The sequence below is a fragment of the Microcaecilia unicolor genome, chromosome 12 (assembly GCF_901765095.1).
Source record: "Microcaecilia unicolor chromosome 12, aMicUni1.1, whole genome shotgun sequence".
NCBI classification, from domain to species: Eukaryota; Metazoa; Chordata; class Amphibia; order Gymnophiona; family Siphonopidae; genus Microcaecilia; species Microcaecilia unicolor.
In genome coordinates this window covers 91470438-91494404 of record NC_044042.1, presented here as the reverse complement: position 1 = coordinate 91494404, position 23967 = coordinate 91470438, and the positions used below count along the sequence as shown (strand labels likewise).

The window sequence follows — 23967 nt, the reverse complement described above, 5'->3', positions numbered from 1 at the left end:
TCAGTGACTTTTTCACTTCCACTGGCTTTATGCCCAGCTATTCAATACTGAGCCATGTCCAGGCAGTGGAATTGAATATCTAAGCCTGTACAATTGGCTGGAACTTATTAGGGTAATTGCTGATATTCAACCTTTACCTGGATAAGTTAAACTAGATAGCAATAGGACTCCAGAGGAAATTGGAGAGTTATGGGATAAGAGGTAGTGTTCTAATGTGGATTAAATACTGGTTAAAAGATAGAAAACAGAGAGTAGGGTTAAATGGTCAGTATTCTCAATGGACAAGGGTAGTTAGTGGGGTTCTCCAGGGATTTATGCTAGGACCGCTGCTTTTTAATATATTTATAAATGATCTAGAGATGGGAGTAACTTGTGAGATAATTAAATTGCTGACAACACAAAGTTATTCAAAGTTGTTAAATTGCAAAAGGATTGTGAAAAATGATATGAGGACTTTACGAGACTGGGTGTCCAAATGGCAGATGACATTTAATGTGAGCAAATGCAAAGTGATGCATGTGGGAAAGAGGAACCTGAACTATAGCTACTTAATGCAAAGTTCCACATTAGGAGTCACTGACCAGGAAAGGATTCTAGGAGTCATTGTTGATGATATGTTGAAACCCTCTGCTTAGTGTGTGGTGGTGGTGGCGGCTAAGAAAGCAAATAGAATGTTAGGTATTATTAGGAAAGGAATGGAAAACAAAAACGAGGACATTATAATGTCTTTGTATCGCTCCATGGTGCAACTGCACCTCAAATATTGTATAAAAGTTTGGTCACTGCATCTCATAAAAAGATATACTGGAATTAGAAAAGGTACAAAGAAGGGCAACGAAAATGATAAAGGGGATGGGACGACTTCCCTATGAGGAAAGGCTAAAGTGGCTAGGGCTCTTAAGCTTGGAGAAAAGATGGCTGATGGGAGATATGACAGAGGTCTATAAAATAATGAGTAGAACGGGTAGACATGAATTGCTTGTTTGCTTGTTCCAAAAATACTAGGACTAGGGGACACGCAATGAAGCTACAAAGTAGCAAATTTTAAACAAATTGGAGAAAATATTTCTTCACTCAACATGTAATTAAAACCTGGAATTCATTCTCAGAGAATGTAGTAAAAGCAGTTAGCTTAGTGGGGTTTAAAAAAAAGGTTTGGATAGCTTCGTAAAAGAAAAGTCCATAAGCCATAATTAAAATGGACTTGGGGAAAATCCATTGCTTATTTCTAGGATAAGCAGCATAAAATGTATTGTACTGTTTTGGGTTCTTGGCAGATACTTGAAACCTGGATTGGCCACTGTTGGAAACAGGATGCTGGGCTTGATCGACCTTCGGTCTGTCCTAGTATAGCAATACTTATGTAGTCCTATTTGCCCAGTTAACTTATCCAAGCAAGGGCTAAGTTAACTGGTTAAGTGCTGACTTTGCCCTTGAACCACCCACTGAATAGCCAGTTTCAGCTTAGGCAGTTAGAGGGGATATTCAGCAGCACTATCCAGGACAGACAGCTGAGCATCATTTAACCTCGTATGCGCCCAAATGGTTTTGAATATCTATCAGCCCTTTAATATTTTCTTAATTCAAGGCTATTTTTGTTATGAAATTACTTCATGGTAAACCACCCTGAGATTCTTGTTGACACGATCTGTAAAAACTGGATTGCTATTATTATTCACGTCTATGGGTCTATAAGAGCACAACAAATAACGCACAAAACCCATCTTCACAATGTCAGCTCAAGGGAAGGAGACTCTTGGAGTGTCAGGCCTCATGACTCAGCATCATCTTACTGTGTGCCTTTCTTCATTAGGAATGACTTAAGAAATAGGAAGCTCCCCTCTTCTCCTGATCTCAACCCCTCCCCTCTGCCCCCCTAATTAAGCACAAACACTCTTCCAACATAAAAGGCTGCCATCTCTCTCCTTTATCACAACTCCCAGCTTCAGAGGAGGGGAGGGGAGCATCTATTAATGAAATGACCTGAATCTTACCCTCTCCTAAAGACAAATACAGTCAGTGTCTGAATTATTGATTTGACTGCTCCCAAGAAATAGCAGGGGGTTAATCATGCTTGACAGAATCTTTTTTTCCTAATCTTTCTGATTTCATCTTCCTGTCAGAAGAGGTCATGGAAGCAATGACACAAAATTATCAACTGGGAATTATCTGGAAATTACTACACCGAGGGGCAACCCATGACCTTACAGGGAGTGCCGGCAATTCCAATGGAAATGGGTTACAGGAATAAGCAGAAGACCAAGAACAGTGTAACAGGCAACATCCAGACGCAATTAAAAGCTAGGGTCAGAGTTCAGGATTCTACCACTGTTGCAATATCTTCACTTCAGCAATTCTTTTTTAAAATTAAGTCATGATAATGTTTTTGTAGCTGGCGGTACAGGGGTGTATCTGTAAAGTGGTATCAATAACTTTGACTGGTGGGTTAGCTCAATTTATCAAAGGAAAGTTAGTGAACAAGTAGGGAAAGCATGTAGAGGCATGGGAAGTTTTTCTAATATAAAAGGATTTGTGGGGGAGGGCAAATTTTGTGTGAGGTGGGGAGGGTAAGTGGAGTGTGTGGGATAGTATGTGTGGTGGGTGTATAGGTGTAGGAGTGGTGCCATGTGATCGTAGAAATGTATGAATTGAGGGTTAGTGTGGGTGGGAGCTTGCAATGTGTGAGTGTGCAGGAATTTGTGGGTTGTGGGGGTATATATGCAGTGTTCAGTTTCAGAAAAGGCATCTATTTGTGTTACAGGTCCAACCAATGAGGCTTCAGTCCAGGCCATTACAGTTCAGAAGTCTTAGAGTGAGATGCTGGCCAGGGGTAAGACAGGAGGAGAAGCAGAAAATCTGACAGCACTGAATGCAGTCCAAGCTGTTCCCTGGGAACCTACTTGAGATGTCACTCCTAGCACCCAGCAAGGAGAGAATCAGCAAATAAACCCTAATAATTCTGCCTCTGTCCATACTTTCTGGTTGGACTTGTAACACAAATATGTTGCTCTTTCTTGAAACTGGGGCCATATACACATCACACATATCTCCAATATTCAACACTATTTATCCAGCCAGTAATGGTTCCTGGCCGGTTAAATAGTGTTTAGATGCCTAACTGCTATATTCAGTGGGAGATAGCCGGTTATCTCCACTGAATATTCTCATAAGTACATAAGTATTGCCTTACCGGCACTGACCAAAGGCTCATCAAGCCCAGCATCCTGTTTCCAACAGTGGCCAATCCAGGTCACAAATAAGTATAAAACATTTTATGCTGCTTATCTCAGAAATATTTTCCCAAAGTCCAATTTAATAATGGTCTATGGACTTTTCCTTCAGGAAGCCGGCCAAACCTTTTTTAAACTCTGCTAAGCTAACCGCCTTTACCACATTTTCTGGCAACAAATTCCAGAGTTAAATTACATGTTGCGTGAAGAAAACATTTCTACGATTCGTTTTAAATTTACTACTTTGTAGCTTCATCGCATGCCCCCTAGTCCTAGTATTTTTGAAAAGCGTAAACAGACGCTTCACGTCCACCTATTCCACTCCACTCATTATTTTATAGACCTCTATCATATCTCCCCTCAGCTGTCTTTTCTCCAAGCTGAAGAGCCCTAGCCGCTTTAGCCTTTCCTCATAGGGAAGTCGTCCCATTGCTTTTATCATTTTTGTCGCCTTCTCTGCACCTTTTCTATTTCCACTATAACTTTTTTGCGATGTGGTGACCAGAATTGAACACAATATTCGAGGTGTGGTCGCACCATGGAGCGATACAAAGGCATTATAACGTCCTTGTTTTTGTTTTCCATTCCTTTCCTAATAATACCTAACATTCTATTTGCTTTCTTAGCCGCCGCAGCACACTGAGCAGAAGGTTTCAACGTATCATCAATGACGACACCTAGATCCCTTTCTTGATCAGTGACTGCTAACGTGGAACCTTGCATGTCGTAGCTATAATTTGGGTTCCTCTTTCTCACATGCATCACTTTGCACTTGCACACATTAAACGTCATCTTAAACTTCATTTGTGGGTCATGGACTGATCATATGTCATATCAATGGACACATAAATAAACATGAAGGGGCATTTTCGATATGACGTCGAAGCCCGACTTTGGACGTTTTGCACAAAACATTCAAAATCTGAATAGGAAAGAAGGTAGGTTTCGAAAATACTGATTTGGATGTTTGTGTAAGAAAAAAGTTCAAATGCTGCTTTATGCCACTTTTTAGACATTTTTCTCTTTCGAAAATGAGCCCCATAGTCATCATTATTGACAGGAGACTCCATCATCATCCTGACTTTCTCGGCTCTCGTTCCCCCTCTTCCTCTCTGTTGATGGGTCTTAGTCACCAAAGACTTTCTCCCATTTTGTGTATTTAGAAGCACTCTTTATTTAATATAGCTCTAGATTCCTAGGGAAAGTGTTGTTTTTCCAACTTGGCATGTTCTATATATAGTAGGGAGGACAAAACAGAAGTGGAAGTATTTCAGCTATAACAGAAACAATAAGGAGAGGGAGGAGGGAAGGAGCAGTTCTTGGGGATAGCGAGAAGATGATATTTAAGTTTATTTTTACCTTTAGTAATAGGCACATTGCCTCTCTCTTCTTCAGAGTTTTTGGAGACTTCTACTGCGTATAATTGTGTTGAATAAGAGTAGGGACAGAACACTACCTCTCCCACATCTCTTCCTGCAGGATTTGCCAACTCCTTAACCTGTACCTCCTTCCTGCATCTTTCTATTCTATTCTCTAGGATTTACAGACCGCTAGATCCCAATAGTTCCAAAGTGGTGTACAATCATATCAAATTCCTAATCATGCAACATACAAAACTTCAAACATAATAAATTTGCATAACAATAATCACTCAATCATACCCTCCTCTTCACCTCCCCCCCCCCCAATCTCTTTTCCTATAAAATCTGGGAATAACCCCTCACTCCTCAACCATCTTCTTGTCACCCTCCCCCTATACCTCTATACCCCTAACACTGGAACTTAGCCCTCATTCCTCATCATGCCCTCATCTCCTCCCCACCTCTTACCTCTTCCTGTAGGATTTCCTGACATTGGGAGTAAGCGATTTGGCTGCCCAGGTTCCATTACTGAGGCATTCACGGTACACATTACCTGCAGAAGAACAGAACACATGTTCAAATTATATAGAAATCTATTACAGAGCTGGAGTTTATGCTGGGAAGGAGAGTGTGCACAGATGTAACTCTGTAACTCTTTCCCTAAGCATTTCTAAACCACACAGGTTAATAAACAGAACAAAGTCCAAATTAACACACGTCTACTGTCTTTTGTACAACCCAATTAAAGTATGAGCTACTGATAATCAAGTTCTTAAGAGAGTTATTAATAATGGCATTTGTGGTTTTTTCTTGAATATAATGGGCCCAATATTCAGCCAGCTGCAGTCAGGCACTGACCGCTACTGGCTGAAACTGACCCAGATATTCAATGCTGGGCCTAATCTGGGCAAGAGCACTAAATATCTGGGTCTTATCTGACTACTGGAAGTTATCTAGGTGCCAGGCAATATTCACTACCAGTAATTGGCAAGTTAAGACAGTTATTTCTGTGTCCTGCTTGCCCAAATACTTATCTGAGCACTGACACTGAATGTTGTTGAATTTGTTGCCGGAGAATGTGGTAAAGGCGGTTAGCTTAGCAGAGTTTAAAAGAGGTTTGGATGGCTTCCTAAAGGAAAAGTCCACAGACTATTATTAAATTGGACTTGGGAAAAATCCACTATATCTGGGATAAGCAGTATAAAATGTTTAGTACGTTTTTGAGTTCTTGCCAGGTATTTGTGACCTGGATTGGCCACTGTTGGAAACAGGATGCTGGGCTTGATGGACCTTTGGTCTGTCCCAGTATGGCAATACTTATGTACTTATAACTTCTGGATCTATCTCGACTCTCTGCCCTGGACCTGACTAGAAAAGGCTGCAGCGGTTAGAACAGATATTAATTGACACTTTGTGGGTAAGTGCCATGAATATCTGGTCTAGGGCTGATCAGTGCAATTTAACCAGGCAGAACCCTCTCCTCAATATCGATCCCAATATTGTACTGGGCAAACTACAGTCCTTCACCACTCACTGCAGGATCTGATAAGGGGGTGGCCAGAGCCAGAGGAAAGCAGGGTCTGTGTAGGCAAGCAAGGGGATCTAGGGCCTTTCTCTCACACCAGACTGCAAACCTCCTCCATTTGAAAGAATAGCACCTCTTTCCTGGAAGCCAGCAAGACCCAGGAGAAACCCTCCGAAAGACACAAGGAAGCGAATTCTAGGCTCTCAACATCCAAGCTGTGAGATCCAGAGACTGGAGGTTGGGATGAAGAAGGGATCCCTCATTCTGCGTGATGAGGGTCTGAAAACACTCCATTCTCCACGGTTCTTCGCAGCATAACTCCAGAAGTAGAGGGTACCATATGGCACGATCAGAATCATTTTTCCGTGGTCTTGCTTGAGTTTCAACAAAGTCTTCCCCACTAGAGGTATGAGCAGATACGCATACAGAAGACCTGTCCCCCAATTGAGGAAGACGGCATCTGACATTAATCTGTCATGGGCCTGAAGCCTGGAACAGAACTGAGAGATTTTGTGGTTGAACTGAGTGGCAAAAAGACCCACCGAGGGGGTGCCCAACGATCGGAAGATCTTGCGGGCTATACCCATATTGAGAGACCATTCGTGCAGTTGAATTATCCTGCTCTGTCTGTCAGCCAGGGTATTGCCCACCAGATAAGTGGCTTGAAGGAACATGTCATGTTGGCAAGCCCAATGCCACATCCAGATGGCCTTCTGACACAAAGGACGTGATCCGGTGCCCCCCTGCTTGTTGGTGTAATATTCAATCTGATTGTCTGTTTGAATGAGCACAATTTGGTGAGATAGTCAATCTCTGAAAGCCTTTAGAGCATTCCAGATTGCCCAGAGCTCCAGTAAATTGATCTGAAGATTCGTTTCCTGGGAGGACCAAGCTCCTTGGGTGTGAAAAACCATCTATATGAGCTCCCCATCCCAGGAGAGATACATCCGTCCTCAGCACTTTTTGTGGCTGAGGAATTTGGAATGGAAGTCCAAGAGTCAAATTGGATTCATTGGTCCACACTGAAGGGAGCGTACAAGCTCTGGGGACACTTGGATGACATCTTCCAAACTCCCTGTGGTTTGATGCCACTAAGAAGCCAGGGTCCATTGAGTTGATCTCATGTGAAGGCATGTAATGGGTGTAACATACACTGTGGAAGTCATGTGGCCCAACAATCTCATCATCTGCCGAGCTGTGACTTGCTGAGAGGCACGAACCTTTGACGCAAGTGCGAGAAGATTGTCCACTCTCATGTCCAGGAGGTACACTTGTATCTTCGCGTATCGAGCAGGGCTCCTATGAATTCCAATTGCTGGACAGGGCAGAGATGGGGTAGTTTAAAACAAACCCTAGTAGCTCAAGCACCCGAATAGTCATCCGCATGGACTCCTGAGCACCGTCCGGAGAGGTGCTCTTCAACTGCCAATCGTCGAAATACGTGAACATATGGACTCCCAGTCTGCATAGCGATGCTACCACTACTGCTAGATATTTGGTGAAGACCATGGGAGCTGACGCAAGGCCAAAAGGCAACACGTGTGAAAGTGATCTGTTCCCAGACAAAATCGGAGATACTTCTGGTGGGCTGGAAGTATCGGGATGTGAGTGTATGCATCCTTTAAGTCCAGAGAGTATAGCCAATCATTTTCCTGAATTATTGGGAGAAGGGTGCCCAGGGAAACCATCTTGAACTTTTCTCGGACTAGGAATTTGTTCAGGGCCCTTAGCGCTAGGATGGGACGCATCCCCCGATTTTTCTTTTGCACAAGGAAGTATCTGGAATAGAATTCATGCCCTTCTTCCCCTGGCGGAACGGGTTCGACCACGTCATCTGTCGGGCATCTATATACGATAGTTCCACCCCTCTTATTGATGCAGTGTTCTGGTTTTGTAAAGTGTAGTCCCACAGAGGTGGCACCCTGATTGGCATTGGAATGTTTAATGTTATGTCTATGTAAATTGAGCCTTGTCTTTTGCATCTGGCTTGTTTCTCCAATATAGCACCCTTCTTCACACTTTTTGCATTGAATGATATATACCACATTTGAAGATGAGCATGCGAAGGATCCCCTTATGCTGTGAGATGTGTTGACACAGTTTACAGCCAGGTATATTGCAGGGACCTGTGCCATTCTATTCTTTTTGAGCTTGTATTGGGAGTTTGATTTTCACAAATTTCCATTTTAAATTAAATTTCTTATGTCAAAGGGTGTGAAGGCATTATAAACTCAAGACATTTTGATTTTTTGGTTGTAATTACTTTTTGAATATTTGTATAATAGTTCTTTCCCATTGAATTTGTAGAGTATAGTGTAAGGTCAGTGAAACAAATTCTAACTTTAATGCAATTTGAATTGTATTTTTTAGACACTAGAATATCAAAAATGTATAAAGGCAGAAACGAACTGGTTCCATTAGTGTACTGATCACTGGCAGAGATATATGAAGGTATTCACATTGGAAAATAAAAAAGACTCACCAGTAGTGTTGTATTGGACTCCCTGGATGTACTCTGGACAGGGTCGAGTGACCAGCTGACCCACTGCTGTCCTTGGCCAACAGGTGCCAATCCTGTCAATGGATGCATTGCAGTAGAGACCTAGGAAGAGAGTTAAGAGCAGAGTTTATTTAACAGGAATGTTATTTGTTGGCTGAGAAGGCTGCCTTGAGGGTAATTATAAAAGCCACTTCTGTGGGAAAAGCTGTGGAAGTAGAGGACTAGCCTAATAGTTAAAGCAGCAAGCTGAGAACTGAGCAAGCCCTGTTCAGATTCATTTGGTCAGAGCATGGGAGTAGGAAAGGTATTGCCATGAGTACTGCTGTTGCATACAGATTGGCTGCTCAGCAGAAAGCGAGAAAGGACACTTTGCAGGCCTTCAAGCTAAACTTTGAACAGCTATTAATGGTGAAGAAAAAAATGAGCATAGCGATGGAACAAGGGCTCAGGATGAAGTCTCATTCTAGTGCCACTGTCAAGATGCTGCCTACCTATGTTTGTGCTACACCTGATGGAACAGAAAAAGGAGACTTTCTCAGGACCAGTGCAAGGGCTTCTGGCGCCCTCCTGCAAACCTATAAATTGGCGTCCTCATTAATATAAATTGTAGGTTAGACAAAAACCAAAAACAAACAATGAAACACTCTCTCTCTCATATATGCCACTTGTAACCACTCGCCTCCACCTACCCTCCTCTCTTCCTTCCCGTTCACATTAATTGATTTGATTTGCTTACTTTATTTATTTTTTTGTCTATTAGATTGTAAGCTCTTTGAGCAGGGACTGTCTTTCTTCTATGTTTGTGCAGCGCTGCGTACGCCTTGTAGCGCTATAGAAATGCTAAATATTAGTAGTAGTAGTAGTAGTAAATGCGGACTTCTGGCAGCATTGTAGAACTGATTGGACACGCAAAGTAATTAAGCAAAGTAATACTAATATTCTACATTGATACAGCTGCTAGATTTGACATGAGCTATTCCTACTCTCTTACCTCCAGGACATTATTATAACCAGCAGCAAAGAGCAGAGCACAGCAAGATGAGGGCTCAGTGGATTTGTTCGCACTTAAATTATTGTGCAAAAATAAGCCAGAGGGCAGTTTATGTAAAAAGGATAGCCTACAATAATAAGAACTTTCCCAAACTGAATACACCTTGAGAGCTCTGCCTTTCATGACTGCAAAAACTCTGAGAATGTTTTCTTATATTTTTGGACCTTTTCTTGTTATTTTGGATACCTCTGTTATGGATTGAATCTTGTGGTGGAAATAAAGAACAAAACCCCGGACCAGCTCATTTTAATACCCTGACTTGAACTGTGCTGAAAGACTTTCCTGAAAGCCTGAAACGGCCGTCCAGAGGACTTCCCAGTAATGTGATAAACTGGATGCAGATGAACCGCAAAAGGTGAGCTGCTATTCAGGGTCGGGGTCCGCATCCTGCGAGAGCCCAGTTCTGGATGGCCCGCCACCCATACTGCAGGCACCCTACACAAAGTTGCAGGCAACCTATTTGGAGCTGCATGACTCACCATTGAAGAATGACAGCCCAGAATCAAGCCCTCTCACCTGAGGGTGATGCAGCAAATATATGCCCTCTATGCTGCTCCTCTTGGCTGCCACGATTAGCCACAGCGTCCTCCACTCTCTGAGCAAGAACTTCCACTTTTAGACGTGACTGTTAATGAAGGACATTTTTCACTGTTGTGGGTATTGGTTTTATGTACTAGCTACCTCTCTTCTCTCTGATCATTCTCACCACCAGCCAAGGTAAAAGAACAACAACAAAAAAGCCCCATTCAACACAGAAACGCAAGCACCTCAGAGCCCAAACACACACATATCCACACGCAAACACCCCCAAATCCAGAAGTAACCCTACAAAACGACCAACCTAAGGGCATGGAGTTTCTACTATAGAATAACAATGTGAATAATGGGGATACCAGCAACGACTCTAACCAAATGGAACAAAATACCAATACGCATCACAGGAAGAAGACACCCACTCCAACAACTGGAAGAGCCCAATTGCCACCTAAACAACAACACAGTAACCAAACAACCAGCAACATGAAACCATACATGAACAACACCCAGCAAAACCACAACAGCAAAACAGGCAGACCATATAGACAACTACAAACTGTTAAAAGCACCAATATTAAACACAACACGTATGTCCCAATACAAATAGGTTGCATAAATGCAAGATCGGCAGTAAATAAGATAACACTACTAACAGACTGGATAGAAACACAGAACAACTCGGACTACTGCTCATAACTAAAACATGGCTGCACCTTGAAGATGACCCTGCACTACTAGACCTATGCCCACCAGGATACAAAATAATACATATCAAAAGAAACAAAAGAAGGGGAGGAGGCGTTGCAATAAAGCGAAGATACTTACCTGTAGCAGGTATTCTCCGAGGATAGCAGGCTGATTGTTCTCACATGAGGGTTGACGTCCGGTCGGCTCAGGAAACGGCAAATTTTCACTAGCAAAATTAAAAAGTTTTGCCAGAGTCTTCTGGAGCGCATGCACGGACGACTTCCCACCCGTTGCGTGAGCGTGCCTCCTCAGTTCAATCAAAAAGCATAAATACAAATAAACAACAACTCCAAAGGGGAGGTGGGCGGGTTTGTGAGAACAATCAGCCTGCTGTCCTCGGAGAATACCTACTACAGGTAAGTATCTTCACTTTCTCCAAGGACAAGCAGGCTGCTTGTTCTCACATGTGGGGTATCCCTTGCAACCAGGCTCACTCAGAACAATGAACACTGGTCAATTGGGCCTCGCAACGGCGAGGATATAACTTAGATTGACCTGAAACCATAAACAACTAACTGAGAGTGCAGCCTGGAACAGAACAAAAATGGATCTAGGGGGGTGGAGTTGGATTCTAAACCCCAAACAGATTCTGCAGCACCGACTGCCCAAACCGACTGTCACGTCGGGTATCCTGCTGAAGGCAGTAGTGAGATGTGAATGTGTGGACTGATGACCACGTTGCAGCCTTGCAAATCTCCTCAATGGAGGCTGACTAAGTGAGCCACTGATGCAGCCATGGCTCTAACATTGTGAGCCGTGACATGGCCCTTCAGAATCAGCCCAGCTTGGGCGTAAGTGAAGGAAATGCAATCTGCTAGCCAATTGGAGATTGTGCGTTTTCCGATGGCGACTCCCCTCCTGTTGGGGTCGAAAGAAACAAACAACTGGGTGGACTGTCTGAAGGGCTTCGTCCGCTCCACATAAAAGGCCAATGCTCTCTTGCAGTCCAGGGTATGCAAACTGCTTTCGCCAGGGCGGGTATGAGGATGGAGAAAAAATGTTGGCAAGACAGTTGACTGGTTCAGATGGAACTCCGACACCACCTTTGGCAGGAACTACTCTGTTGTGATGAAACTTAATATAAGGTTCATGCACTACTAAGGCCTGAAGCTCACTGACCTTACGAGCTGAAGTAACAGCCACCAAGAAAATGACCTTCCAGGTCAAGTACTTCAGATGGCAGGAATTCAGTGGCTCAAAAGGAGCTTTCATCAGCTGGGTGAGAATGACGTTGAGATCCCATGACACTGGTGGAGGTTTAACTGGGGGCTTTGACAAAAGCAAACCTCTCATGAAGCGAACTACTAAAGGCTGTCCAGAGATGGACTTACCCTCTACACGGCAATGATAAGCACTAATTGCACTAAGGTGAACTCTTACGGAGTTGGTCTTAAGACCAGACTCTGATAAGTGTAGAAGGTATTCAAGCAGGGTCTGTGTAGGACAAGGAAAAAGGATCTAGGGCCTTGCTCTCACACCAGACGACAAACCTCCTCCATTTGAAAGAATAACACTCAGGAGACACCCTCTGAAAGACCTAAAGAGGCTATTTCTAAGCTCTCAGCATCCAGGCCGTGAGAGCCATAGATTGGAGGTTGGGATGTAGAAGCGACCCCTCATTCTGTGTGATGAGGGTTAGAAAACAGTCCAATCTCCACGGTTCTTTGGAGGACAACTCCAGAAGAAGAGGGAACCAGATCTGACTAGGCCAGAAGGATGCAATCAGGATCATGGTTCCGCAGTCTCACTTGAGTTTCAGCAAAGTCTTCCCTACTAGAGGGTATGAGAGGATATGCATACAGAAGGCCTGTCCCCCAATGTAGGAGAAAGGCATCTGACAATAGTCTGTCGTGGGCCTGAAGTCTGGAACAGAACTGAGGGGCCTTGTGATTGACCTGAGTGGCAAAAAGATCCACCAAGGGGGGTGCCCCACGTTCGGAAGATCTTGTGGACTATGCCCATGTTCAGTGACCACTCGTGACATTGCATTATGCTGTTCAGCCTGTTGGCCAGATAAGTGGCTTGGAGAAAAATGCCGTGACGGCGTGCCCAAAGCCACATGTGGACGGCTTCCTGACATAGAGGGCGAGATCCGGTGCCCCCCTGTAGTACACGGCAACCTGATTGTCTGTCTGAATTAAGATTACTTGGTTTGACAGCCGATCTCTGAAAGCCTTAAGAGCGTTCCAGATCACTCTTAATTCCAGGAGGTTGATCTGCAGACCTTTTTCCTGAAAGGACCAGGCTCCCCACCCCTGGAGAGATGCATCCATCGTCAGCACTTTCTGTGGCTGAGGAACTTGGAATGGTCGCCCCATGGTCAAATTGGATTGAATCGTCCACCACTGAAGATAATTCCGAAAGCTGGTGGACAGTTGGACTACATCCTCTAGATTCCCCGCAGCTTGAAACCACTGGGAAGCTAGAGTCCATTGAGCTGATCTCATATGTAGACGTGCCATGGGTGTTACATGAACTGTGGAGGCCATGTGCCCCAGAAGTCTCAACATCTGCTGAGCCGTGACCTGCAGAGATGCTCGAACCATGGACACCAGGGACAGAAGGTTGTCCGCCCTTGCCTCGGGAAGATAAGCTCGAGATGTCTGAGTGTTCAACAGGGCTCCAATGAATTCCAATTTTTGGACTGGGGAGAGATGGGACTTGGGATAATTTATGATGAACCCCAGTAGCTCTAGCACCCGAATAGTCATTCGTACGGACTCCAGAGCACCCTCCTTCAAGGTGCTCACCAGCCAGTCGTCGAGATAAGGAAACACATGCACTCCCAGTCTGCGTAGTGGCACTGCGACTACAGCTAGGCATTTGGTAAACACTCTGGGCACAGATGCCAGGCCACAAGGCAGTACACAGTACTGAAAGTGCTGTGTTCCTAGCCGAAATCAAAGATACCTCCTGTGAGCTGGAACTATCGAGATGTGGGTGTAAGCATCCTTTAAGTCCAGAGAGCATAGCCAATCATTTTCCTGAATCATGGGAAGAAGGGTGCCCAGGGAAACCATCCTGAACTTTTCTCGGACTAGAAATTTGTTCAGGACCCTTAGGTCTAGGATGGGACGCATCCCCCCTGTCTTCTTTTGCAAAAGGAAGTACCTGGAATAGAATCCCAGCCCTTCTTCCCCTGGTGGAATGGGTTCGACCGCTTGGGCCTTTAGAAGGGCAGAGAGTTCCTCTGCAAGTACCTGCCTGTGCTGGGAGCTGTAAGAATGAGCTCCCGGTGGTCAATTTGGAGGCTTGGATTCCAGATTGAGGGTGTATCCTAACCGGACAATTTGAAGAACCCACTTGTGAAAAAACATTAACCAGCAACCAGCAAGTCGTCCATTACAGACACGTTTACTGAGGCTATGCTGAACTGGAGCCAGTCAAAAGCCCGTCCCTTGCTTTTGCTGGGGAGCCACAGAGGCCTTAGGCGCACGCTGTTGACGAGAACGATCGCGCTGGGACTGAGCCTGGATAGGCTGCCGAGAAGCAGGAGTGTACCTAAAACCTAGCATAGGAATAGGAAGCACTCCTCTTCCCCCAAAAAAAACCTCCTAGATGAGGAGGTAGTAGCAGAAGACGCCCGGCGGGAGAGAGAATCCATAGTATCACTGTGCTTCTTGAGCTGGTCAACCAGATCCTCTACTTTCTCACCAAAAAGGTTATCCCCCAGCAAGGAACATCCGCCATCCGCTGCTGGACTGAATGATCCAGGTCAGAGACACGCAGCCATGAGAGTCTGCACATCACTATACCTTGGGCAGCGATCCTGGATGCTACATCAAAAGTGTCGAACGTACCCCTGGCCAGGAATTTTTGACACGCCTTCTGCTGCCTGACCACCTGGCGAAAAGTCTCTGCTTGCTCCGGAAGGAGTGCATCAACCAAGCTAGACAATTACCTCACCAAGTTCCGCAAGTAGATGCTCGTGAAGAGCTGGTATGTTTGGATCGTGGCAGCGAGCATAGCAGCCTGATACGCCTTCCTCCCAAAAGAGTCCAAGGTTCTAGATTCTCTGCCTGGGGGCGCCGAGGCATAGTCCCTAGTACTCTTGGACCTTTTGAGAGCGGAGTCCACCACCATGGAATTGTGAGGTAGCTGAGACTTCATCAATCAAGGCTCCCCATTGATCCGATATTGGGATTCAGTCCTTTTCGGCATCACGGGATTAGACAGAGGGAATGACCAGCTTCACATAAGGACTTCCTTCAGTATATTATGCAAAGGAGCCGTTGCAGCATCTCTAGGCGGAGAAGGATAATCCAGGACCTTGAGCATATCAGCCCTGGGCTCATCCTCAACCTCCCTAGGGAAGGGAATAGCCACAGCCATTTCCCTGACAAAGGAGGTAAAGGATAGACTCTCCGGTGGAGAAAGTCTCCTTTCTGGTGGAGGGGAAGGTTCAGAAGGAATCCCATAGGACTCATCAGAAGAAAAGTACCTGGGATCCTCCTCCTCCTCCCACGAACGCTTATCTTCAGTTTCGGACAAGACATCTCTCAGAGCAGTACGAAACTGAGCCTGCCGCAATGCCGAGGAATGATGTCCTCGATGGCGGTGTCGAGAAGTCGACGCCCGCCTGGACTGCGGTGAAGCTTCCTCCACCGACGTTGAAGGGGAGTCGACCTGGGTGGCAGCTGACACCAATGTTGCAGGTGGCACCGAGGTCGAGGACCTCACCATAAGCGAAGGGCCAGATACCGCTGCAGCAGACGGTACGGAAGGCGCAAGCACCCCTGACACCGAAGCAGACTGATGCAGCAACCCTTCCAGAAGCTCTGGAAGCAGGGCCATGATGCGCTCGTCGAGAGCCGCCGTCGGACAAGGCTGCGGGGTTGGTAAAGGAGCCGGTGACAGAATCTGTCGAGGCTCGGGAGCAGGTACCGGGCTGCTAGACCGATGCACCAGCATCTCCTGAATAGAGAGAGAGCGATCCTCTCGGTGCCGACACTTCTCAGATGCAGAATCCCTCGACGCCCCAGAGCTCCCGGCACCGTGTGTCAAAGGAGAATGATGACGGTGCTTCTTCGCCTTTGCTTGACGCCCGTCATCAAGACTCCTTGGTACCGATGAGGAAGACGTGGAATCCTCATGTCTCCTCGGGGCCAGGTCCGCCAAAGGTCGGTCCCGGGGGGCCTGACTAACAGGAGGCCTCGAGACAGGTGGAGACCCACTCGATGCCTCACTGCTCCCAGCACAAGTTGGTCGTTCCGAAGCCATTACCTTCGCTCCTGACGTCGATGCGTCCCTAGATCTCGACGCTGCTGACCTCGGTACCGATGGTGATGTCGAAGGACCGGACTGAGCCCCAAAAAGCTTCTCTCGTTGGGCCTCTTGAGACGCTTGGGTCCGTTTCTTCATGCGAAGACACAGACTGCAAGCGGCTGGGCTATGGTCGGGCCCAAGGCACTGGATACACTAAGCGTGTGTATCAGTACCCGAGATGGTCCGGTTACACCGAGAACAACATTTGAAGCTGCTGGGTGTCTTCGATGACATGGAAGAAAAACCGGCTTCGGCGAAATCAAAACACGCGATTGTGCCTTTGAAAAGCTCACGTGACGGGCGGGAAGTCATCCGCACATGCGCAGTGTGCGAAGTTCGCGCGCCAGAAGGCTATGGCAAAACTTTTTTTATTTTTACTCTGAAAAAATTTGCCGTTCCCTGGGCCACCGTGGATGCTGACCCACATGTAAGAACAAGCAGCCTGCTTGTCCTCGGAGAACACAAATTACAGACCAGTAGCCTCAATACCATTACTGACCAAAACAATGAAAGGTCTAGTAACACAGCAACTAATGGAATACTTGACAAAATTCTCAATTCTTCATAAATCCCAATCAAGTTTCACCCAAATATATGCTTAACATGATTGAACTATCCTCAAGAAATGCCAGCTCAGAAAACAGAAACTACCTACACTCCTACATCTACCCAACTGCAAAAACACCATCTACAAAATAGTGGAACTAGATACCAAAAACCATAAGCAACATTACAAATCTCCAATTTGGAAAAGAAATTAAAACCTACCTCTTCCAAAAAATTCTACAGCTGATCACAAAAATATCATCACCTTCCTTTCAAATCTACCTCTTCAAAAACTACATGAATAAATTATCACCAAAATGCTACAATTGAACACAAAAGCTACCGTTATCTTTTCCTCTTCAAATCTATCTCTTCTGTGAATAACCACACGAACTATAGATGCCCTCTCCACATTGCACAACACTGCTGTAACTCTACCAAAATGTAAATTGTAAGCCACTTTGAACCGAAACTTGTTTTTGGATAAATAGTGGGAACAAAAATCTCTCTATATAAAAGGCAACACCAACGTTCTATGAAGCCTCCAGCCGGAAGTGTGAAAGGGGCGAGATATCCGGTTTCCCTATGAGTGTCTGCCCCGCCCTCTCTGTAACACAGTCAGTGAAGGAAAACAGCAGAGCACGAAATCAAATCGCTGGCTCTGTAACAGTGAAGGACTCAGAGGGGGGAGGGGAAAGAGGCCAGAGGGCAGGGACACACACACTCCCACATGCACACAGAAGAAAACATTGCTAGCTCCCGTTTCATTTGCATCAGAAACGGGGCTTTTTTACTAGTGTATAAATAAAATAAAATAAGAAATTCCGACATTTTCCTTTCCATTGTTGGTTTGTAGGATTGCTTCTGGGATAAGTTTTGCCAAGAAAGCTGTAGGATAAGGCTCGGCCTGGCTTCATCCTACAGCTTTCATGACTCTGGGTGCACTGTCTATAAATATATAGAACTACAATATGCTTCCTATTGAAAAAGCCAGACTCCTTTGGATCCTCGCACAAATTACACGCCAGCATCTCTCACAGAACACAGATCAATCCTCACCAATTACAGAATGAAAGGACCATAATTAGAAAAGAAAACATTGAGAAATCACATTCTCTGTAAACAGTACAGCACAGGAGAAATAAAAATATAAAGGGATTATCTACTGTAGGGAGCAAAATACAAGATCACTTGCTTTCCTTGTGCCACCACCATCTAGCTGGATAGGCAGTGCCTTAAAAATGTGGAGGATAAAGGATTTAAAAAAATTTACATTCATATTCTACATTATCCCAAGCAAATTCCGGCTTACATTTGAAAATATAGTGAGACAGAATAATAGAATTCAGTTATATCATGGGAGCAAGTAGATGGATATGTCTGAAACATTTCAGAAAGTTGAGATTAGCATATAAACCCAACTGGGCATTTAAAAGTCTGTCCTTTAATGATGCCACATGTTCAGAAATCAGGTATGTTTTAAGGATGCAATATATATTTTCAACTTGGCATTATTCCTTCATTGGTGACTGCCTAGCTAGGACCCCCAGGGTCCACTTTTAGGTACTCTCATACCCAGTGTATTTTTTCTAGCGAAAAAGGTGCCGGTACTCAAATGCCAGGCCAACTTTCAGGGGTGGGCTGATCACTGATAGACCCACCCCACAATAGCCAGGCCCCCTGCAACTAGTCATAGAATCTATGACAAGGCAGAATTGGTGTGTAGAGCCTGAGCTCTTTCATTAAAACTTGGGGACCATGGGTTCATTTTAGCAGACAATGGAAAAGGTGCCGGTACCTAGTACCCCCTCAAAAAAAGCCCTGCTCATACCTCTAGCTGACGTGAGTCCAGAGTAATTGCTGAGTGGTTTCCTGTCATACTAGCAGTAACCTTAAAAATTACAAAAAAATACTGCGCAGTTAGCCTATGCACATGCAAAAACTAACATGAGATACTACAGTGCATCCCATGTTAGGCCATTTTTGCTGCATTAGGTGTGCTATAGTACCTATCACAGCTTACTAAAAGACCCTTTAGATTATAAACTTTGTGGTGACAGGGAAATTGCTTTGAGCTACTACAGAAAAATGTAAAACAATGATCTGCATGAATTCCTATGATAACATTTTTAATTGAAAAGTACTTTTCACCAGTGCAGGCCACCCTGATTGCAAAACACTGCATTTTACTTCAGGAGGAAATATTTTTTCACTAAACAAATTGTTAAGCTCTGGAACTCTTTGCCAGAGGAGGTGGTAACAGTGGTTAGAGTATTTGGGTTTAAAAAAGGTTTGGACAAGTTACTGGAGGAAAAGTGCATAGTCTGCTATTGAGACAGACATGAGAAGCAACTGCTTGCCCTGGAATTTGTAGTATGGAGTGTTGCCACAACTTGGGTTTCTACCAGGTACTTGTGACCTGGCTTGGTCACTGTTTGGAAAACAGGATACTGGGCTAGATGGACCATTGGTCTGACCCAGTATGGCTACTTTTATGTTCTCCTACGTTACTTCAATGCATCAATTGCACAAACTCCTCACCATGGAACATATGTCAGTAGAAAAGAAAGTGGTCCTATCTGGTTGCCCTATTTAAATACTACGAGTATGCATGATTCTTGGAGATATAACTATCAGAGACGTGTTAATTTGAACTACCACAATGCTTGGCCGTAGGGGATTCAGAAGTACTATTGCCTAAGAGGTGGGTGTACAAGAGAAATGGAATTGGGTGTGGTGGGTGGGTGTTGTGGTATGAGTTTTTGTTCTGATTAAGTTGTGCCATTATTGTTGTGAATGATTTTTTGTTGTTATGATATGCCAATAAAAATGAGATTTCCATAAAATTCCCACAAACAGAGACCTGTGTGATTCTAGCTGCAGAAGAAAACCAGCAGAGGAGGAAGCAGCAAGCAAGACTCTTTTTGCCCACTGGAGGACTGCAGACCTGTCCTGGTTTTACATCGCAAAGCATTGTGGTATTTGTAGTCCCTAATTCTACCCACTGAAATCAGAGCTGCAGGTCCCATAATGCATCAGAATGAAGTTGGCAGAAATCCTGAACTGGCCTAAAAAGCGCTGGAATAATGCAGGGGTGATGAGGAAGAACAAATAAACCTCTGAAGTGCCTCTGGTTTCTTCACTCCCACCCTTCCCCTTTCTTCTTGTGCCTTTCACCTGACTTACCAGGGCACAAGTCTGAGGGCCCCCTCCTAATCATTTTGGCTGTAGGCATGTGACCCTCTAGGTCAGAGGTAGGCAACTCCGGACCTCGAGAGCCGCAGGCAGGTCAGGTTTTCAGGATATCCACAATGAATATGCAGGAGATAGATTTGCAAGCACTGCCTCCATGGTATGCAAATGTATCTCATGCATATTCATTGTGGATATCCTGAAAACCTGACCTGCCTGCGGCTCTCAAGGACCGGAGTTGCCTACCCCTGTTCTAGGTCAGTGGTTCTCAACTCAGTCTTTGGGACACATTTAGCCAGTTAAGTTTTCAGTATACCCATAATAAATATGCATGAGATAGATTTGCATAAAATGGAGGTGGATATCCTGAAAACCTGACTAGCTGGGTGTCTCCCAAGGACTGAGACTCCCTGCTCTAGTTTACTCCTCTGTCCTACTTTTTAAAATGTATACAACAATTTAAGGTGAGTGTCAGAATAGGCATTATTGTGACATTCTCACAAAATATAGCCCAGAGGTTAGAGGTACCTCATCAGGGCTGCCCTCCCGCCCCCCCATCGCTCTTCCCTGCCGCTGCAGTCCATGGTCTCACCTGCCTGCCTCCACGGCTCCGGGCCCCCTTCATTCAAAGCGGCAGTCGCAGATCGCGTCTCTTCTGGCCTTCCCTCCCTGTGTCCCACCTTCGTCTGATGTAACTTCCAGTTTCCACGAGGGCGGGACAGAAGAGACGCGATCTGTGCCTGCCGCCTTTGAATGAAGGGGGCTCGGAGCCGTGGAGGCAGGCAGGTGAGATCGGGGACTGCAGTGCCGGCGGCCTGACCCCAGCACCGGGTCCCCCTTGGAGGCCCGGGCCCAGGGAATTTCCCCCCCGCCCCCCTCTCGGCGGCCCTGCACCTCATTAGCCAATAGATGCAGCTACTGGCTACTGAAGTGGACTCTCCTCTAGGATTGCCATATGGCTCCAGAAAAAGGAGGACACATTGATCCAGTCCGGGTTTTGCTTCCATTGAACGCAATGGAAGTAAAACCCACTCAGCCAATCAGGTTGTCAGGATATCCACAATAAATGTGTGAGATAAATTTGTATGCACTACCTGCATTGTATGCAAATCTATCTCATTGTGGACTCCCTATTGGTGATGTAATTTTATTTATTTATTTATTAGGATTTATTTACCGCCTTTTTGAAGGAATTCACTCAAGGCGGTGTACAATAAGAATAAATCAAACATGAGCAATAGACATTTACAGCGGTAAAAATATTCACACAACAATACAAAGTCGATGTGTGCTTTTTTGTTATAGTATGCTACTTACAAAATCAACACAATATTTAATTGAACATTTTAATTGACAGTGTAGGGTATAAGCAAAGATGGAACATATACATATTACATTATAATTGAAGTTACAGTTAATTGCAACTGATGTTATTTTAGTTTAATGTTGTTATAGTCACGGTTGGATGTTATATGGTTTCCCCTTTAATTTACATCAACACAGAGGTTAAACATGATTAAACAATAATTATTTATTAGTAATGCAATAATCAAAACAAAAATCAAAATGTTCAAATCAATTATTAGTTTTATTATTTAGGTTGCAACAAATCAGATGGAATAAAATTATAATTGAAATTTTAGAATAACAAGTTTAAATTGTGGTTCAAGTGAAAGCAAATTTATATTGTTCACTCAGATGTATCTACTAAATAACAGCTATCAAGTACTACTACTACTACTACTACTTAACATTTCTAAAGCGCTACTAGGATTACGCAGCGCTGTACAATTTAACATAGAAGGACAGTCCCTGCTCGAAGAACTTACAATCTAAAGGACACGTGAACAGTAAGTCTGATAGGGGCGGTCAAATTGGGACAGTCTGGATTTCCTGAAAGAGTTAGGTGCCGAACGCAGCATTGAAGAGGTGGGCTTTAAGCAAAGACTTGAAGATGGGCAGGGAGGGGGCTTAGTGTATGGGCTTGGGAAGGTTGTTCCAAGCATAGGGTGAGGCGGGGCAGAATAAGCGGAGCCTGGAGTTGGCAGTGGTGGAGAAGGGTAATGAGAGGAGAGATTTGTCCTGTGAACGGAGGATTCGGGTGGGAACGTAAGGGGAGATGAGGGTAGAGAGGTAGTGAGGGGCAGCAGACTGAGTGCATTTGTAGGTAAGAAGGAGAAGCTTGAACTGAATGTGGTATCTGATTGGAAGCCAGTGAAGTGACCTGAGGAGAGGGGTGATATGAGTATATCGGTTCTGGCGGAATATAAGACATGCAGCAGAGTTCTGAAAAGATTGAAGGGGGAATAGGTGGCTAAGTGGGAGGCCGGTGAGGAGTAAGTTGCAGTAGTCAAGGCGAGAGGTAATGAGAGCGTGGACGAGAGTTCGGGTGGTGTGCTCAGAGAGGAAAGGGCGAATTTTGTTGATGTTAAAGAGGAAGACGCGACAGGTCTTGGCTATCTGCTGGATATGCGCAGAGAAGGAGAGGGAGGAGTCAAAGATGACTCCGAGGTTGCGGGCAGATGAGTCGGGGAGGATGAGGGTGTTATCAACTGAGATAGAAAGTGGAGGAAGAGGAGAAGTGGGTTTTGGTGGAAAGACGATGAGCTCGGTCTTGGACATGTTCAGTTTCAGGTGGCGGTTGGACATCCAGGCAGCAATGTCGGATAAGCAGGCTGATACCTTTGCCTGGGTCTCCGCGGTGATGTCTGGTGTGGAGAGATACAGCTGGGTGTCATCAGCATAGAGATAATACTGGAAACCATGGGATGAGTTCAGGGAGCCCAGGGAAGTAAATATAAGTAATCTTATATTTGCAGCTTGAAACCAAATTTCAAGTTATCAATATCTTTAAATTCAGAACATACCTTCCCACAGAATCAGGTAAGTATTATCAATCAATACCTTTGCCAAAAATTTCTTATATTTGTGAAATAAGTTGTTTCCTAAAATTATGGTCCTTACAAATTTAGGGGCCCTTTTACTAAGCTACGTAAGCGTCTACACACCCAACACATGCCAAAATGGTGTTACCGTATGACTACTGCATGGCTTTTGCAGTAATTTCATTTTTGGCGCGCGTCCAATACGTGTGACCAAAAAAAAATCATTTTTATTTTCTGCCACGCGTATTGGACACACCCGGTTACTGCATGAGAATTTACCGCTAGGTCAATGGCTGGCGGTAAGGTCTCAGACCCAAAATGGACACGTGGCAATTTTCATTTTGCCACATGTCCATTTTTGGCAAAAAGTTTTTTAAAAGGCGTTTTTTACAGGTGCACTGAAGTACCTAAGTACTGCCACACTGAGACAGACCAAAGGTCCATCAAGCCCAGCATCCTGTTTCCAACAGCGGCCAATCCAGGTTACGCAGCGCTTTAGAAATGTTAAGTAGTAGTAGTAGTAGGTTACAAATACCTGGCCAATCCAGGTTACAAATACCTGGCAAGATCCCAAAAAATTTCAATACATTTTATGCTGCTTATCCCAGAAATAAGCAGTGGCTTTTCCCCAAGTCAATTTTTTTTTGGTTACATTCGTACCCCATGCTTTCCCACTCATGGAAGGCTCAATGTGGCTTACATGGGGCAATGGAGGGTTAAGTGACTTGCCCAGAGTCACAAGGAGCTGCCTGTGCTGGGAATTGAACTCAGTTCCTAGTCAGGACCAAAGCCCACCACCCTAACCACTAGGCCAATTTAATAATGGTCTATGGACTTTTCCTTTAGGAAGTCGTCCAGACCCTTTTAAAACTCCGCTAAGCTAACTGCCTTTACCACATTCTCTGGCAACAAATTCCAGAGTTTAATTACACATTGAGTGAAGAAAAAGTTTCTCTGATTTGTATTAAATTTACTACTTTGTAGCTTCATGTTACGTTCCTCACCTGGCTCCAGGCCTGCGCGGCCGATTCGCCATCGAGTTGTGGTCCGGCGAAGATAGCCGGCCATCTTGTATGTGGTTTCTCCAGGATAGGTCGGCCATCTTGGGATGGGCATCTCTGCTTATGG

General features: G+C 44.8%; 1 protein-coding gene across 1 annotated transcript in view; it reads right to left on the bottom strand.

Moving 5' to 3' along the window:
* LOC115481905 (corticotropin-releasing factor receptor 1-like) overlaps positions 1-23967 on the bottom strand; it is a 288268-nt gene that overhangs the window by 181184 nt on the left and 83117 nt on the right. Inside the window, 3 exon segments of the mRNA XM_030221359.1 lie at positions 5060-5097; positions 5100-5144; positions 8599-8718. Coding sequence (XP_030077219.1) covers positions 5060-5097; positions 5100-5144; positions 8599-8718 — 203 coding nt within the window.